We start from the raw sequence: 17,229 nt of genomic DNA on the forward strand, positions 1-17,229 counted from the left end.
CGCCCGAAGCGTGGCGAGCGCAGCGAGTCCCGCGAGGGGAAACGGTCTCATAAAAAAACCGGGAGCCCAGATATTACATAAGTACCGTCTTTTTATAGGTGAATATTTTATTAAGTAATTAATTTACAGGTGGCCACCTAAACAATTGTTTTTATTGTTTAATAAGTTTATAAAAAATATATTACATCTGTGTTTTATCGTGTGTGTTCAGTCCATGGTGCTTACAGCTTTATCAGCGCAGTGTTTTCTGTACATTTCAATAGTACTGTACCCATACATGCCTACCCTCCCGCATTCAGCGGGAGGCTCCCGCTATTTGCATTAGCCTCCCGCTGCCCTGGAAACATACCGGCACCTCCCGTTTTTTGGGGTCCATCCATAAAATCAGGACTGCACATGCGCGCGCCCGGAAATGTAGGGGGCGGGGTTTGCGCGGCAACATCACTGCTGGCCACCGTCGTGATATGAGTGGCCAAGCTGCTGCTGTCAGGAAGTCGGGCGGAGCACTTCAGGAGAGTAAGCATAAGCTGCAGCCAGAGCTTCCGGAGTTGGCTCCGCCCACCACACTCCGTGCCTCAGCCCTACTCCTGCGGGTCTGCCTGCTCCTGTCATCGGCTGCCCCCTCACCACACTGCCTGCTCCCATCACACACACGGTCCCTGCACTCCCCTAGACGGATCAACAGAGCCAGGTGAGTGCTGTGTGTACTGGGGAGTGTCGGCTGTTTTATATGGGAGAGAAACTGTGTGCACATTGTGCACTGTGGGCCTTATTCAGATTGCATCGGTACTGCGCACATTCGCACGCAGTACCGAAGTTGTGCGTCTGCGCATGTGCAGGCGCATGGTGCGTGCACCCACGGCGACCTTTCGGGTCCCCGGGTGCACGCACCCATAGCAGCAAGGGGGGGGCGGAGATGGGCGGGGAGCGCCGGGCTGCCCCATTACCATATGGGAACGCCCAGCGTTCCATGGGCGTTTCCATGAGAACGCTGGGCGGGTGTGTGGGCCGGGTAGCTGACATCACCGGATGTCAGCTGCCCGCCCATATCACGCCAGCGTGCACGCATATATACGAAATATATATGAAAAGTCACTTATATATGCGTGCACGCTAAACATCATTCGATGGTCGGTGACCATCGAATGATGTGGGCGGACACCCCAGCAAAGCGAATGGATGTTTATGCAAAACATCCATTCGCTGCTATGCGGGCGAAGCCGCACTTTGCTGGGGCGGCGGGGGGGGGGGGGGGGGGGCGTGCGTTCGCCGGGCTGGGTTTGGTGGACTTCGCAGCCTTGCGAATCAACCTGAATAACCCCCTGTGTGTGTGTGTGGGGGGGGGGTTTATAATGAAATATAGGGGGAGGCTGTTTATAATGTATTATGGGGTGAATGTATATAATGTACTATAGTATCAAGGAGTTGTATATAATGATATAATGTCATATGGGGGAGTAACTGTGCAAATTGTGCAATGTGTGTGTGGGGTTGCTGTGTATAATGTAATATGGGGGGCTGTGTAAATTGTGCAATGTGTGTGTGGGCTTGCTGTTTATAATGTAATATGGGGGGCTGTGTATAACATACATCCCAACTTCTTGGAAGCCGGAGGAGGGACAGGGGACTGCGCGCCGGAAAACTTTGGGGGTGTGGCCTAATTTCGTGGGCGTGGCTTTTACGTGCGGCTCACCCGCAAGGTCACGCCCCCATTTTGACGCTATGGGGGCATGACCCAGGGGCTCTGTGATCCTCTAGCCATGCCCCCAACCCCCTGGCTGCGGGAATAGACGCTGTGCTCATGTGCACAGCGTTTATTCACAGCTGCTCACCAGCCGACAGGGCAACTCCCCACAGCCCCCCCCCTCGCCGCGGGACACTGCCGGCCACAGGAGAGATGCGGGAATGTCCCCGAAAACCGGGACATTCCCACGGAAAGTTGGGAGATATGCTATAGGAGTCTCCCTGAAACTGTTTTTCAAAAGTAGGCAAGTATGCTGCGGGGGCTATTGCAATGCCACTGCTTTCGAGAGATTCTTCTCATGCACATCCTCTTCTGGGGTTGAATGGGCATTAATGGGTGTCAACAAGAGAGACCTCCCCAGGACGCTCCATGGGCATGTACCCAGCATTGTGACCTATTGTCCTGCACATGCACAGTGTCCACCATTTTCATCGGCATCTCCTACACACGGGCAAGGTGTAAGTGCCATGACCGGTGCTGATGGCTTTTGGCACCCGTTATTGGCGCAGCATTACTCTCACCCAATGCATTCCCCAAACCTTTGCTGTCACTTCTCGGAGTGCGAAGGCTGCATTCCCATTGGTTTCTTGTTAAAAACGCCACCCTGACCTGTCTCCAAGATGACAGGTCTGCAGAGCCGCTGAGCGGCGCGCGCCACCCTGCAGCACAAACAAATCAGGCAAAGGTCAGAGAAAAATGATCCTGTCTGTACTGCAGAAATATGATAGCTGGAACCCGCCGTCAATAATTTCAGTTAACGTCTTCTTGGCTCGTTGTGTAAATACCGGTTCTAAGCTGTGCATGTGCGTGCATCTTACAGCAAAATAAATCTCCCACCCCCCTTCCTAGGATTTAATCTCCCTCCCAAACGTTGGTGGACAATCAAATCTCATTTATTTCTCTGTATTATTCTTACAGATTGTTGTGGCTCTCTGACCAGAACCTTGGCTGTTCCCAGAACATTCTGCGCAACGGCTCAACAAAGACGGGGTGCAGAGACTGCTCCTGAACTAAGCCGCAGGGCTGGATTATCAATGGGCCTGATGGAGCTACAGCTCCAGGCCCACTCCCCACACCAATTTGTAGAGGAGGACTGGGGCTTTCCAATGAGCCCAGCCTCGCGTTGCTAGCCCTCTGGAAACCAGAGATACCGCCAGGCAAACCTGGAACGTTTTCCCCATAGGATAACTTGGTACCTGCTAATTCAGCCACCCCCATCCAGTTCTGAAGGCTGCCAGTTCCCCCCCTGGCATCACAGAAGCTCAAAGTTGATCTCATTCGAACCCAAATCGCTGGTCCTTCAATCTGATATCTCTCATATAAATGGGGCAGTTGGTTCCAAAGATAAAGCTGGGTAAATGACTTAGCTGGTTAAAGGGGGGGGGGGGGGGGGGGGGAGGTTTCTCTCCCCTTCATACTAGAAAATGCAGGGACTAGGCTGGTGTAAAAGGGGCCAGCCCGGGAATGTCCCTGCATGATCCTGAGACCATATTCCTGGGTAAGTCCCTGTATTTTCTGGTGTGAAAGGGGTATTATTTCAAATAGCTGGGACCTGCAGTGCTCCGAATACAGCAGGGCAGCCCCCGCGCTCTTTGTCCAGCTGTCAATGGCTGTCATTTCTGCCTGGTGGCGGCTGTCCCCCAGTTACCATGAGCATGTATTCCCCCTTGGCAATGAGGATGTAATCCCATATGGCAACGAGCATGGAACCCCTGGCAATGAGCATGGAACCTCTGGCAATGAGCACTTAGGTAAGCAGCACTTATGTAGCATAATGTTTAATTGGCATTATGGTGTTTGGCATAATACATAATGGAAATTATTGTGTGTGGCTTAACATGTAATGGGCATTATGGTGTAAATTTTTGATGCATGCCTTTGGCGTGCAATGCCCCTGTTTGAGAAGCATATTGTGAATTTTGTCTCAATCCGTTTGATATAGTGTGCATTTTGGCTCAATCCATGTGGCATTATGTGTAAGAGGCAATACAGTATTAGGAGGTTACTATTGTTGCCTGATTTGTAGAGATGAGAGGCGGGCACTTTTTCGAGTTTTGGTTTTGGATCTGGATCTCCCTTCGTGTTATGGATCTGGATTGGTTTTGGCAAAACCACCCTTGCGGGTTTTGGTTTTGGATCTGGATTTTTTTTAAAGAAATGCTAAACATTGCTAAAATAACAGATTTTGGGCCTGTTTTTGCCCCTAAAGTATTATTGAGCTCAACAACATTAATTTCCCCTTATTTCTAGTCAATTTTGATCACTTCATATAGTCCGTCACACTGGACACTGGATATAGTCCGTCACACTGGACACTGGATATAGTCCGTCACACTGGACACTAGATATATGCCATCACACTGGACACAGCCCGTTACACTGGACACTGGATACAGCCCGTCACCCTGGAGACAGTCCCTGGACAATGGACACAGCCCTTAGACAATGGACACAGCCCCTGGACAGTGGACACAGCCCCTTGTATTATGGACACTGCGGCCCCTGTACACTGAGTGTACAGTCAGCAGCACTGCAGCCCCTGCGTGTGAGCACTGCAGCACCTAATTTACAACAAAATACAAAATCAGTCACTAAATAATAAATCACAGCACAGGGCACGGGGCACAGAGCATGGAGCACAGATCCCAACCACCCTCTCCTATAATGGAGTGAAGATGGCGGGGCGCGCGTGCGTCTTATATAGAATCCAGATCCCGCGAGAATCCGACAGCGCGATGATGACGGTTTTGCCTCGTTTTCGGTCCGGAATTCAGGTGGGAACTCCCGAGCCGTCTCAGGTCCTGACTCGGATCCCCATATTCGGATCTGCCGGATCCCAGGGATCCGGACCCGCTCATCTCTACTGACTTGTATAAGGGGTATATGGTGTGGTCAGGGCCGGTGTAAGGCTTCTCAGCATCCTAGGCAAAACTTCAACCTACTGCGCCCCCAACCCCCCACTTCCTCCCCCTGTGGCCACCAATACTCACTTTCCAACCCCTTAAGGCATACTTTCCTAACATTTCAACAATGGCAGGGAGGCTCCCAAAAATCAGGTGGAGCTCCCAGCCCCCCGGCAAGGTGGGCAAGTCTCCTGCTTTCCCTGGAGGCCTTCCTTTGCTATCCACAATAGAGTACAAGGAGGATCCTACCCTCTCACCAGAAATTCACCCAACACATTAGGGCAAATTAGTATAAGAACAGTGTTTTTACAGACCACACACGTTATAAAAATATTTTCTTAAAATGTAGATGGGTTACCGAGGGCGAGATTTATTAAGCTTGGTGAAGTGATAAAGATTCTGGTACTTGATCACTGAACAATCAGCTCCTGACTGTTAAGGTACAGGCTGGGTTTAAAAAGGGACAACCAGGAGCTGATTGGCCAGTGATAAAGGACCAGGCATTTTATCACTTCTCCTCCCTTATCACTGCTTCATACATCTACCCTAGTCTGTAACTTGACAGGAGCGGCTTGGCCGGTGATAAAGTACTAGACACTTTATCACTTCACCGAGCTTAATAAATCTGCCCTCAAGTATCCACAAATGGCAAAAAAAAGAGGACGGTGAATCCAGCCTGTATTTTTAGGGTCTGAGCACAGGAAACGATTATCCCAACACCCGGGGGATCCCCAGAAAACACCCCCATGGTGCGAGCGACTAATCTTCGCTCACTATATTCAGGCGGAAGCCTGAATCGGCCCCATAGTCACTTTAGATCAGGCATGGCCATACTATGGTCCTCCAGCTGTTGTGAAACTACACATCCCAGCATGCCTTGCCATGGTTTTAGCATTCCCTAATAGAAAATCTGTGGCAAGGCATGATGGGACTTGTAGTTTCACAACAACTGGAGGGCCATAGTTTGGACATGCCTGCTTTAGATAGAAACAGTGCAAATGTGAAGAATCCATGTATAAGTCTTAGGAAGGCAGACCGGGTCCCCCATGAAGGAAATACAAATCTGGTTGGTTCGCCCTCTTTACCGCTGTGTATAAATGTTGCCCAGTATATATATCCAGCTCGCAGTCCGATATCTGCCATCATCAGTAACATATGAATACTCGCAATTTTAATTGTTACGGGTGTGATTTTCTGTTGCACTCATACTTAGATTTCTATTATAATAAGGTCCAGTCTTGCCAGTAATGGCGAGTATTGGTAGTGTAAATACCCGTATATTGTACAGAAATCGCCCAGTGTGGTGTCTGTCCTGTGGTGATCGGGCTTCTAAATCTCCCACTTCATTGAGTGATTTCACCCTCTAAAAAAGTTTTAAGCTGAGGTTGGTTTGGCCTCTCCGGAGATGTGGGTGAGTTTAATCCCTGTCTTGTTCCTGCAACCTCCTAACAATAACCTCCTGCATGTCTGCCACAGCTGCCAGCCGCCACCTAACCCTGAGCATCACCCCCTGCAGCGCTGTGTTGGGGGGAACGTGATGCTGAAACGTGCCTAGCCTGTGTGTTCTTATCTGCGTAACCAGCCTGTTTCGTTCTGCAATTTACTAAATGATCCAGTCAAGAGAGCTCAGGAAAGATTCATTCATCATTCATTCCAGACTGTTCAAACCAGTTTACACAAAAGCCATATACATAGTCCGAACCTATAAGCTAGGGGTTCTCAAACTCTGTCCTCGGGACCCCACATGGTTCACATTTTACAGGTCACCCGATAGGTGCAATCATTACTTATTGACACGTTTTAAGAGATCCACAGGTGAAGCAAATAATTTCACTTGTGATTCTGTGAGGAGACCTGCAAAACATGCACTGTGTGGGGTCCTGAGGACCGAGTTTGAGAACTTTTTTTTATAATCTTTAAGTATGGTAGGGATCTAAACCTGTGGAAAACATGGGGGGATGGGGGTGGAGAGTCTGCAGATTGCTGCATGTATGTTCCCTGTTCTACCCCCCCTCCCCCGCTGCATCTTGGAACCTTCATCCTATCACATGGCCAGTCAGCACTGAGAGTTGTATCTTGCCACAATGTCCCGCAGAGATCACGGTTACTATGTTCATAGTCTTTGTAGGGAACCCCATATTTGTTACTACCACTTTCCTCTTAACCCCTTATTTATGTGCTCTTTATTAACCCTTCTTACTCTGTGGGCCTTGCTCCTCTCCCTCCTGTGTTGCCCGATCCCCCCCCCCCCCCTCATTCGCTTCATCAGGTGTCGGTGCTCATGGAAGAGAAGAGGAGTCTAATGAACAGAAACCTGAAGTAGCAGCAGGAACAGTCGGAAGAGGGCATGGGGACACCAGTGTTTGGCAAGAAGCAGCTTCTGCTACAGAGTCAGATCGAGCAACTGCAGGAGGAAAACTATCGGTAATGGGAGAAGGGTGGGGCCTAACAGTCAAGAGGACCAGCGCTTGCTTTAGGCATGGCTGTAGGAGCTTTGCGATCCGGTACATGTGGGGCTTGCTTGATGGCGGTTTTTGCTGCCTATATGGGAACATGTAAATTATAGGGATTATAGCAGTTGCAACATATTTTTATTAACCCCTTCCGTGGTAATCCAGGCAGCTTTCCAGGCTATGCTTCAGTGCTAACACTTCCAGGATTGCCACTGTCTTTCCCCCCTCCTTGGCTCTGGGCAGCACCGCTGAGCTGAGCAATGAGCTCCGCTTCAGCCGCTGCCTGGCTGAGGCTGCCCGGCCCCAGCTCCTTCCTTCCTGGCTGTTTGCGGCTTGACCTTGCTAACGTCACGCCATACACAGCCAGGTCGCTGGGGTAAGTTCCGGAAAGCGCTGCCCGGCCTCAGGACACTCATCTGTGTTTTTGTTTTTTTTTTGTTTTTTTTTAGGGAGCCCCCTCCAAAAATCCTGCCCTGTGGGGAGCGCTCCCTAAACAAAAACAAACAATGACTATGTGGTTAAATGTCCAGAATGAATGGCTGTCCATGTGCCCCCAGTGGCTTTGGATGATCTATGTGAGAGGCCGCGTAGAAGGTAACTTGTGATGTTTCTGGGCTTACTTCAGGCTGGAGAGCGTGAGAGATGACTACAGACAGCGATGTCAGGAACTGGATCGGGAGGTTCAGGATCTGCACATGCGTAACCAAGATCTAACCGGGCTGGCTCATGAGACGCAGTCCCTCAGGGATGAGATGGACGTACTCAGGTGAGCAGTGGTCTAGGGAATGGGGCTCTCAGGCCTGGAATTGCAGAGAGATCACCTGCTTTATGACTTATTTATCCCTTGCCTGATGTGTGGCCACAACTTGTAATTTAGTGAGACCAGATTGACTCTAGGCCAGTTGGATTATCAGACTATGCACAGCAACACAGAGTATTTCAGGAGTTGAGCCAGCTGTACTTGTTGAAGTCTTGTATTTGTAAAGTAAAACAGCCGGAGTGGAATGGATGCATCAAGAATCCAGAGGTTAAAAGTTGTATGGTAGAAGGAGCAGAGTCCCCAACTGAGTAGTGATATGAGGAGGCAGCAGGAAGCCACAGGCTAAAGGCCCCCATACATTAGCCCAACTTGTCCAAGTCGGACCTGATTTCCCCTGCCGCTCCCCCCTTGAGGGGTCACACACGATTTGGCACTTGATGTGCCATGTTTTGAATGCCATTTATCCAGTGGCGTAACTACTTATTATGCGCCCCCCCCCCCCCAAAAAAAAAATCACCCCCCACTCCCCCTCCCCTCTGCACCCCCCCTCGGCCCATACCTGCCCACCCGCTGCTGTCTGCGGTAGGTACCTGCCTGCCGTGCCGTCACGGTCCCGTAGCTCTGGCTCCTGCTGCTAATAATGAAAAGTGACTCTTAGAAAATGGCTGCCCCCATACTGCAGACAGAAAACTGTCTGCAGTATGGGGGCAGCCATTTTCTATGTGTCCGTTTTCATTATAGAAGCATGAGCCAGCGCTAACAGAAACGGGACTGTGACGGCAGTCACGGCACGGCAGGCAGGTACCGCAGACAGCAGCGGGTAACTATAGCCTTGCAGACCCCCGGCGCCCAAACTTTCTCTGCGCCTCCCCGCCACCGCGGGGGCTGCGGAGCTATAGTTACGCCACTGGATTTATCATATGCAACTCCCGGGGAGCTGCAGGGGGAGAGATGGACAAAGAGGCAGCGGACAGGGGACACTGGTGAGCCAGGCAGGTGCAGAGGCGGGGCAGCGGACACAGATGCAGCGGGCGGGGGATGCCGGTGAGCAGGAAGGGGGAGAGAACGGTGAGCAGGTGGGGGGGGGGGGGGGGGAGGGATAACTGTGAGCTGGTCAGGAGGATCAGGAAACTGCAAGGGGAAAAAACGCCCGAATACAAATTAATGGACGGAATCAAATGAATCTGCAATTGGTTGAGAGAGCAATCAGCCAATCACTGGCTGCCCATTCATTTGTATTGTTTTTTTTTTCTTTCCTTGCAGCTCCCTGATCATCCTGCCCAGCTCTCCGTTCACAGGCGTCCCCTGCCCGCTACCGCTGTGTTCGCCGCCTGCTTGTCACTGCCCTTGCAGTGTCCCCCGCGCAGAGGCTGCACATAAGTTTTAGAAAGTGTTATGTGCAGCCGGCCCGACTCGGATCCGGTGAGCAGAGTTACATCAGAAGGAGCAGGGTACCCAGCAGCACATAGTAGTGATATGAGTGGGGAATAGTGGTAGCAGGTAGACTAAGAGCCAAACAGGCACTGTATGTAGTAGAAGGGTCACAGAACTGAAACAGGCCACCTTCACTGTCAGTTCCATGTGTTCTATACAAGGGCGTAGCTACTATAGGGGCAGGGGATGCAGCTGCTATGGGGCCCAAAGCTAAGAGGGGCCACCTTCCCTGTCAATTCCATGTGTTCTATACAAGGGCGTAGCTACTATAGGGGCAGGGGGTGCAGCTGATATGGGACCCAAAGCTAAGAGGGGCCACCTTCCATGTCGGTTACATTTATAGGTATTTAGGTGTGTTTTTTTTTCTTTAATACAATTTATTAAATTAATCGCCATAAAATTCGACACAACACAACAAAATACAGTAGCAGTAATATCACAATAAGTCAGATCCAGTTTTGAGTTTAAATTTTTTTTATTTTTCAAGATATGAGTTACAGAGGGTACTTTCAAAAGATTAATCTTGCAGAAATTAACAACGAGACCTCAACGCAGTGAGGCATGGTTATAACATAACAGTGAACTATGTCTGGGTCATAGGCTGAAACACATATACATAGAATGGAAATCAGCGGAGCATGTAAATATTTAAAAGGCGTGCTCATCCCTACGTTCAAGGTTGCGCGTGTTGCATTGAGCAGCAAGTGCACTTTATTAACAAGTAATAATAACTCCTTTAGAGTTGAAACAAAAACTGTATATAATTAGTATCTATAACCAATTTCTATTGTAAGAGAAGGGGGGAGACAATTTGAGACAGAAGGGTAATAGTGGAAGGATAAAGGAAGGGGGGGGGGAAGGGGGGGGTCAGCCGTCACAGTATAAATTATTGTCGGAGGGAATTACAGATGTGTGCGTTTGGTCTCTTGTAGCGTGTCGTCATAGTATTCGTGAATACATTTGTCGCTAGAGGGAGCAGGGTTGGTGGTTTGTGACGTGATTCTAGGGTGAGTGGTGGGCAAGTGGATCTTCATCTGTTGATATTAAATTCAATGCCGTCTTCTTCTGAGGTTCCGAGATCATCTTCAAATAAGGGGACCATTTTTTGAGAAAGAGCATAGGGGAGGTCGAGCTTGATAACAGAATTGAGCGTTTGTCGAATAAGAGAATTTGGTAGAGTCTGGAGTGTAGCTCAGTCAACGTCGGAGAGGCCGGGACTATCCAGTGTGTCAGGATGATCTTTTTCGCTAAAGTGAAAATTATCGTGAGAAGAGGGATGTATTGTGAGCAGTTAAATGCAGACGTCCATTGGTCAAAGCGCAGGCATAGGCATACTTGGGGGTCAAGGGGGAGGTGGGTGTCATACATGGAGTTGATAAAATTCATTACTTTCCTCCAAAATTTCAATATCTTAGAGCAGCTCCATAAGCAGGGATAAAGTTTTGCGTCCGTCATGCCACATTTTGGACATCGACCATTAGCATCTGGGGACATGTGTTTGGATTGGGCGGGGGCGATGTATAATCTATGAATGGTTTTAAAGTGTACTTCTTGCAAATATGAAGACTGTAGATGTTTCATCATGGAGGGGATCGCTGAGAGTAGTAGGCGTGGGTCTGTGAGGTCTGGGATATCAACTGACCAGGCAAGTGTAGAAGGGGACAGTTTTGTGGGGGTTGTGTGGGATAAGAGGATGTCATAAAGGTGCTTCATCTTGACAATGTGGTTGTGGGAGAGCATAAATATGGGTAGAAGGGGATCCATATCCTGTGTAGCTATCATTTTAGTTTTGATTGTGTCTAGGAAGTGTCTCGCTTGCAAATACATGAAGAACTGGTTATTGGGGAGATCATAAGTAGCTTTTAGAGTAGCAAAGGACAGTGTAATTCCTCCTGGATCAAACATTTTAGTGGCCAGGTCTAGTCCTTTGCGCTTCCAGGAGAGGTACTGGGCATTTTGTAGGGAGGGTCGAAATGAGGGGTTGCCCCATAATGGAACGAAGGGTGTAATTGAGTGGTCTCTGTGGAGGGAGTTGTTAATTTTAATCCAGGCTTCATAACTGCTACTAAATAGTACATGTTCTCTAATGTGGGGGGGGGGATAAGTTTTCCAGCGGTATGGAGTAGTGCAGAGGGTGAGTAGGGAGCAAATAACTTTGTTTCTAGTTCAATATTGGTGAACATAGAGGCGGATGTCAACCAATCTGAGATTATACGAAAATGGGCTGACCATGAATATAGCTGTATATTTGGTATGCGGAGTCCTCCATCTGATTTGTTTAACATAAGTTTGTGTATAGCCATACGAGCTCTCTTACCGTTCCACAGAAATTTGGACATGAGTCTATTTATTGTTAGAATATCGGTTTTGGGGACAGTACACGGAAGGAGTTGTAAGAGGTACAATATCTTCGGGAAAATGACAGATTTTAGGACTGTAGCTCTACCTAGAAGAGATATGGGTAATTTGTTCCATCCTTCTAATTGCGTTTTAATGGAGGATAGCAAGGGTGTGAAGTTTATTTTATATAGGGAGTGGAGTTTTTGGGGGATAAGAATTCCAAGATACTTTAGGCTGGTATGTTGTAATTTGAATTGGGATAGTGTTGGGTGAGAAATGAAGTCAGGGGTGATGGGAGAGAGCGGGAGGATCTCAGATTTAGTGATGTTAATTTTGTATCCTGATATAGGGCTATATGAGGAGATGATATCCATGATCGCTGGGATAGAGGTGAGAGAGTTAGAGACTAGCAGGATCATGTCGTCCGCGAAGAGTGCGAGTTTTAGTTCTGTTGCACTGACCATGACTCCTGTGTATTTTGTAGATGCTCTAAGTGCCATAGCTAAGGGTTCCAGGGCAATTGCAAAGAGGAGGGGGGATAGAGGGCAGCCCTGCCTAGTTCCTCTAGTTATCGGGAAAGGGGGCGATAAGAATCCGTTACAGGCTATTTGGGATGATGATGAGTTGTATAGTGTCCGGAGGAATGATATGAATTGGGGGGGGAGACCGAATTTCGACATGGTGTTAAAAAGATGTGGCCATAAAACAAGGTCAAAAGCCTTTTCTGCATCAAGGGATAAAATTAAATCTGGGGAAGAGGAAGTAGAGGTTTGGTTTTGGGTCTGGATAGCAGCTAGGATTTTTCGTATGTTTTTAACGGGGTATCTACCTGATATGAAGCCTGCTTGGTCTGGGTGTATGATATGGGGGAGAATGAGAGCTAATCTATCTGCTAGGATTTTAGTCAGGAGTTTGTAGTCACAGTTGAGTAGGGATATCGGACGGTAAGAACCCGGGTGCGATAAATCCCTGCCTGCCTTGGGTAATACCTTTATTATGGCTGAGTTAAAGTGAAACGGAGTTTCATTGTTTTGCAATATGTAGTTGAACACTGAGACTAGTATTGGGGCCATTTTGTCTATATGAGTATGATAGAAATCTCCAGTGTATCCATCAGGGCCTGGGGCTTTTGCTGGTTTTAGGTGTTTAATCGCCTTCGTTACTTCCTCTAAGGTAATGGGAGTCACTAAGTTTCCTAGAAGCTGTTGTGGGGGTTGAGGGTAGTTCAGAGAGGACCATGGGTCTGGATCGGTTGAGATAGGAGGGTCAGCCATAGTGGGGGTGGTTTGGGGGAGTGATTCGTTGTAGATGGAAGAGTAAAATTGAGCCATAATGTGGGAGATCTGGGTATTTGAAGTAGTCAGCGTACCATCTGGAAGCATTAGGGGGTGAACTATCATGGGGGCTCTGGAGGAGTTAAGGATGTTGGTTAGAAGCTTGCTGGTTTTGTTGCCAAACTTATGGTATTTATAGTTAGCTGAGAATTGGATTTTGTCCACCATGTTTTGCAAGGTTTCATCTACCAGTGCTTTATCATGCAGATATTTGGTTTTAAGAGCTGGTGATGGGTGAGCCGTGTATGCTGAGTAGGAGTTGGTGAGAGCTTCCTGTTGGGAGAGGTAGGACTTAGTGTACTGTTTTTTTAGGGAGGTTTCAAATGTAATGATAGCTCCTCGGAGAACTGCCTTAGCCGACATCCAGTAGATGGCTGGGTTTTCGGACAGTGTATGTAGGTTATGCGTGTCAAAATCCTGCCAGGTTTTTAAGAGAAAGGCTTGGAATTTGGGGGAGTGTATGAGGTGTGTTGGGAAGCGCCAGGATTTGTAAGTAGAGGATTCTTTGGATATTTTCAGCGAAATGGAGATAAGAGCATGGTCTGATAGTATGATAGGGTGTATTTGGGAGTCACTAAGCTGGGGGAATAGGGAGATAGATATGCAAATGAAGTCTATATGTGAAAAGGTCTTGTGGGCTGCAGAAATACATGTATATTCTTTGAGAGTCGGATGGAGTGCTCTCCATGGCCCTTATTCTGGTTGGTGCGGCCGGAGCCGCATATGCGGCTCCGACCGTGCAGGCGAATCCCCGCCTTCCATACGGATCGCCACGGCCGTCCGTACGCGGACATGTGGCGGTCCGCATGAAAATGGCGGGGGATACGCCTCCACCATCTTGGAGCAGCCCCCTGCATTCGATGGTCGCCGACCATCGAAGGCAGGGCCGCACGCTCCACCAGCTCCCGCACCCATAGACCTCACGGACACTTGTCCGTGTGAAAGCATGTATGGGGGCGGGCAGCTGACATCCGGCGATGTCAGATGCCCGCCCCCAACACATGCGTCACAGCCTCATTACCATGCGTACGCCCCGCGTTTGCATGGGAACGCCCATGAAATGCGGGGCGTATGCATAGGGAAATGAGGCTAAGTAGCCCCTCACGCCCCTATCCACCCCCTTTGCGGCGGTAAAAAAAAATGTGCGGCGATTTCGCCTGCACATGCGCAGAGTGCCCTCTGCACATGCGCAGAGCGAAAACATCGGCGGAACGGCCGCAAGCGGCCGTTACCGCTTAGATCAGAATAAGGGCCCATGAGTCGACAAGTTGTAGGGAGTTAAGTATGAATGGGATACCCAGATTAGGTAATTTTCAATTATGACTGGATGTATTAGATCTATCTAGGATAGGATGGAAAGCTAGATTAAAGTCTCCACATAGAATTAGTGAGGACGATGCATGTGGCATGAGGAGGCTTATGATTTTCTTGTAAAAGGGTTTGGAATAGTTGTTCAGGGCGTATATCGAACATAGGGTATAATCTGTGCCCTGAATCGAGCATTGTACTACTAGATATCTGCCCTCTGGGTCTAGGGTAATCGAGTTGACTGATATTTGGAGTGATTTTGATGCCAAAATGACAATACCCCTTGCTTTGCTATTGTATGGTGCCGAGGCAATTACTGACCACTGGAACATCTGCAGTTTGGTGATTTCTGAGGGGAGGAGGTGAGTCTCTTGAAGACAGACAATATCAAGAGCTTGTTTGCGTAAATATAAGAGTACTTTCCTGCGTTTTACTGGAGAATGGAAGCCTCCGACGTTGAAAGAGCCCAGCTTGAGGTCAGTCATATAGGAATGGGAGAAAGATCCATCTGGTTTTCTTCGGTCGGTTCGCGGGATATACTGTGTGGTCTGGGCTGGGAAAAGGAGGATGAGAGGAAAGAGGGGGAGGGGGAGACAAAACAACACAAGACATAGCACCTGTGGAACATAGGTAAGTTAGTACGATCAACATACTACACTCCTTCGAACCAAAGTGGGCATTCCGGGAGCAGTGATAGTGAAACATTTCAATATGATCCTTTTAGAAATAGGGTCAGAATTCTTATAGAATTCGGTGGGGTAATAGCCAACGGTACACTGCAAGCTTGTGACCCCTTTGTGTACTGGGTATTTCCCTGAGATGGGCTTTCTAAAGATATAAAAACTGAGGAACCGAGGAAAGGCTTCCTAACAGGGTAATGCAAGGGATAGGGGGGGGGGGGGGGAGGGGGGGGGAGGGTGAAGGGAGTGGGGGGGGGAGGGGGGGGGAGGAGAGAGAGGTAAATATAGCTTGGCAACTATGCGTTTAATTACTCCTGGGTACTCATCTTGGAATTTAACTAGAAATGTCTAATTAGAGGTTTGACCACTAGAGGTTATATGCATATCAAGAGTACTGATTTACTCATTAAGGGTATACAAGTCATTAAGGGCATACAGGATTAGTTGGGGAGTTAGAAGGGTTGTACATTACTGTACTAGTAATACGTCCATGGGGGGATCAGCGTTGGGGCATGAGGAAGGATCAGCAATCAGAGGGTTATTCAGGGCGGTCCGTGATGTCTGAGGCATCTGGGTGGAAGTGTTCTTTGAGGAATTCACGTGCGTCGTCGGGCGTTGAGAAATCGTAGTGGGTGTCGTTCAGGAAAATCCTCAATCTCGCTGGGTACATTAGTGCGAATCTGTGCTTTTCTGCAACTAGCGCCGAGCAGATGGGGGAGAAAGCTCAGCGCGCTTTCGACAGTTCAACTGAAAAGTCTTGGAATAGTCTCAGGACATTACCCTCCCATTTCAGGGTTTGTACTTTGCGGGATGCTTTCCAGAAAGAGAGCTTATGTACATAGCTGAGACATTTAAACAGGACTGCACGCGCTCGTTTGTCGTGTGGCTTTGGTGGAGGGCCCACCCTGTGCACCCGTTCTACTACGAGGCTTTTACATTCTTCCTGAATGCCCAGTAGTTGAGGCAGGGTAGTGGTGACAAATGATTCTAATTCAGGGCCTTTAACAGTCTCAGGCAATCCCACTACTCCAGGGGTCTTCAACCCATGGCCCGCGGGCCACGAGTGGCCCGCCGAGTTGTTTTAGGTGGCCCGCCAGTGAATTGCGTTTTTTTTTTTTTAAATTATATTTATTAAGGTTCATACATTAATACATACATTAAATCATCATAGACATCGCAAGTAGACAAGTATTTTTCAGCTGGGTGACCAACATTGGTCAATAGTAAATAGCATTTACATTGATGTGATTAGGCACAACTGGTTTTACATACATTTCGATAGTTTCATTCCTTACAGGTGTTGTTGAAACCGGCATGTCCGTGTTATTGATAATTTGATGCTTCTCTTTAAGCATATAGCGGTTTTAGGTGCGTGGTGAGGTCATCATAGATTATACCTCTTTGTCTACTTTGTGTATCTCTTATCGAGACTAGAACCTTATTTTTTCAGCTTTTCTAATTATTTCAAATATATATTAATAACAGAGAAACTTAAACATCAACTGTAAGTTAGGGTGGGGGGGAGGTAAGAATAGGGTGATGGGGGGGTGGGGGTTGGGGGGGGGGGGAGCAGCAAGTCATTCATTCATAATCAATCTGTATTTGATTATTTCGCTATTTCACGCTGTTCAGTTTTTCGTCGTATCTTGCATAGTGGGTTCTTCTGGGTCTCTTGCTTTTTCAAAGGCTTTGTATATGGCTTCTTTGAGCGTGACTGGCCTGCTATCAATATATGGGGCCCAAGTTCTATAAAATTTAGCTACGGGGATCTGATTATTCTTAATGGTGTTGTATCTATCGTAGTACATGTATTTCATCAGGAGGGCTTCTGCATCCATAACTGAAGGGATATTGGGCTTAATCCATAGGTTAAGGATAGCCTTTTTGGCCACCGTTACTACTATTGTGAGAATTCTAGTTAGGTGGGATTGGGAGGGAGGTATATTCCATGTTTCGAAGTTTGCAAATAATAGGGGAATTGGGTCTAGAGTTGCTTGTACTTGAAAAGTTCGCTTAATGAAATAGACTATTTTATTCCAGTATCTTTTTATGCATCTACAGGACCAGAAATTGTGGAAGAATGTCGCTGTGTGAAATTTACATTTTGGGCAGGAACCATTTTCTTCGGGGACGAAGAACGATCTGCGGTGTTGAGAGATGTATGCTCTATGTATCAGCTTGATGTGAACCTCCTGTAAGAATTGCGTTTTTTTTAATTAAATGCCGTGCTGATTAAAAAAAAAAATCCTTCCACGCGCTGTCCCCTTAAAATC

At 48.1% G+C, this 17,229-nt stretch overlaps 2 protein-coding genes across 2 annotated transcripts in view; both read left to right on the top strand.

Annotated features, from left to right (window-relative positions):
* Positions 1 to 17,229, top strand: part of LOC146012947 (protein Hook homolog 2-like) — a 52,724-nt gene that overhangs the window by 17,286 nt on the left and 18,209 nt on the right. The gene's annotated exons all lie outside the window — the stretch shown is intronic.
* Positions 6,988 to 17,174, top strand: LOC146030964 (protein Hook homolog 2-like). Its single transcript, XM_083158425.1, has 3 exons — positions 6,988 to 7,071; positions 7,726 to 7,866; positions 17,018 to 17,174. The coding sequence occupies exons 1-3, from the start codon at positions 6,995 to 6,997 to the stop codon at positions 17,136 to 17,138; spliced, it is 339 nt and encodes a 112-aa protein (XP_083014551.1). The 5' UTR covers positions 6,988 to 6,994; the 3' UTR covers positions 17,139 to 17,174.

Source organism: Crinia signifera, chromosome 1 (assembly GCF_055691185.1).
Source record: "Crinia signifera chromosome 1, ASM5569118v1, whole genome shotgun sequence".
Lineage (NCBI taxonomy): Eukaryota > Metazoa > Chordata > Amphibia > Anura > Myobatrachidae > Crinia > Crinia signifera.

Excerpts from the sequence above, each read along its gene's own strand:
- LOC146030964 (XM_083158425.1), top strand. The coding sequence starts at position 6,995 with ATGGGGACACCAGTGTTTGGCAAGAAGCAGCTTCTGCTACAGAGTCAG. Across the intron at positions 7,072-7,725 it reads CTGCAGGAGGAAAACTATCG|GCTGGAGAGCGTGAGAGATG; the intron begins GTAATGGGAGAA and ends GGCTTACTTCAG. Across the intron at positions 7,867-17,017 it reads GATGAGATGGACGTACTCAG|GACCAGAAATTGTGGAAGAA; the intron begins GTGAGCAGTGGT and ends ATGCATCTACAG.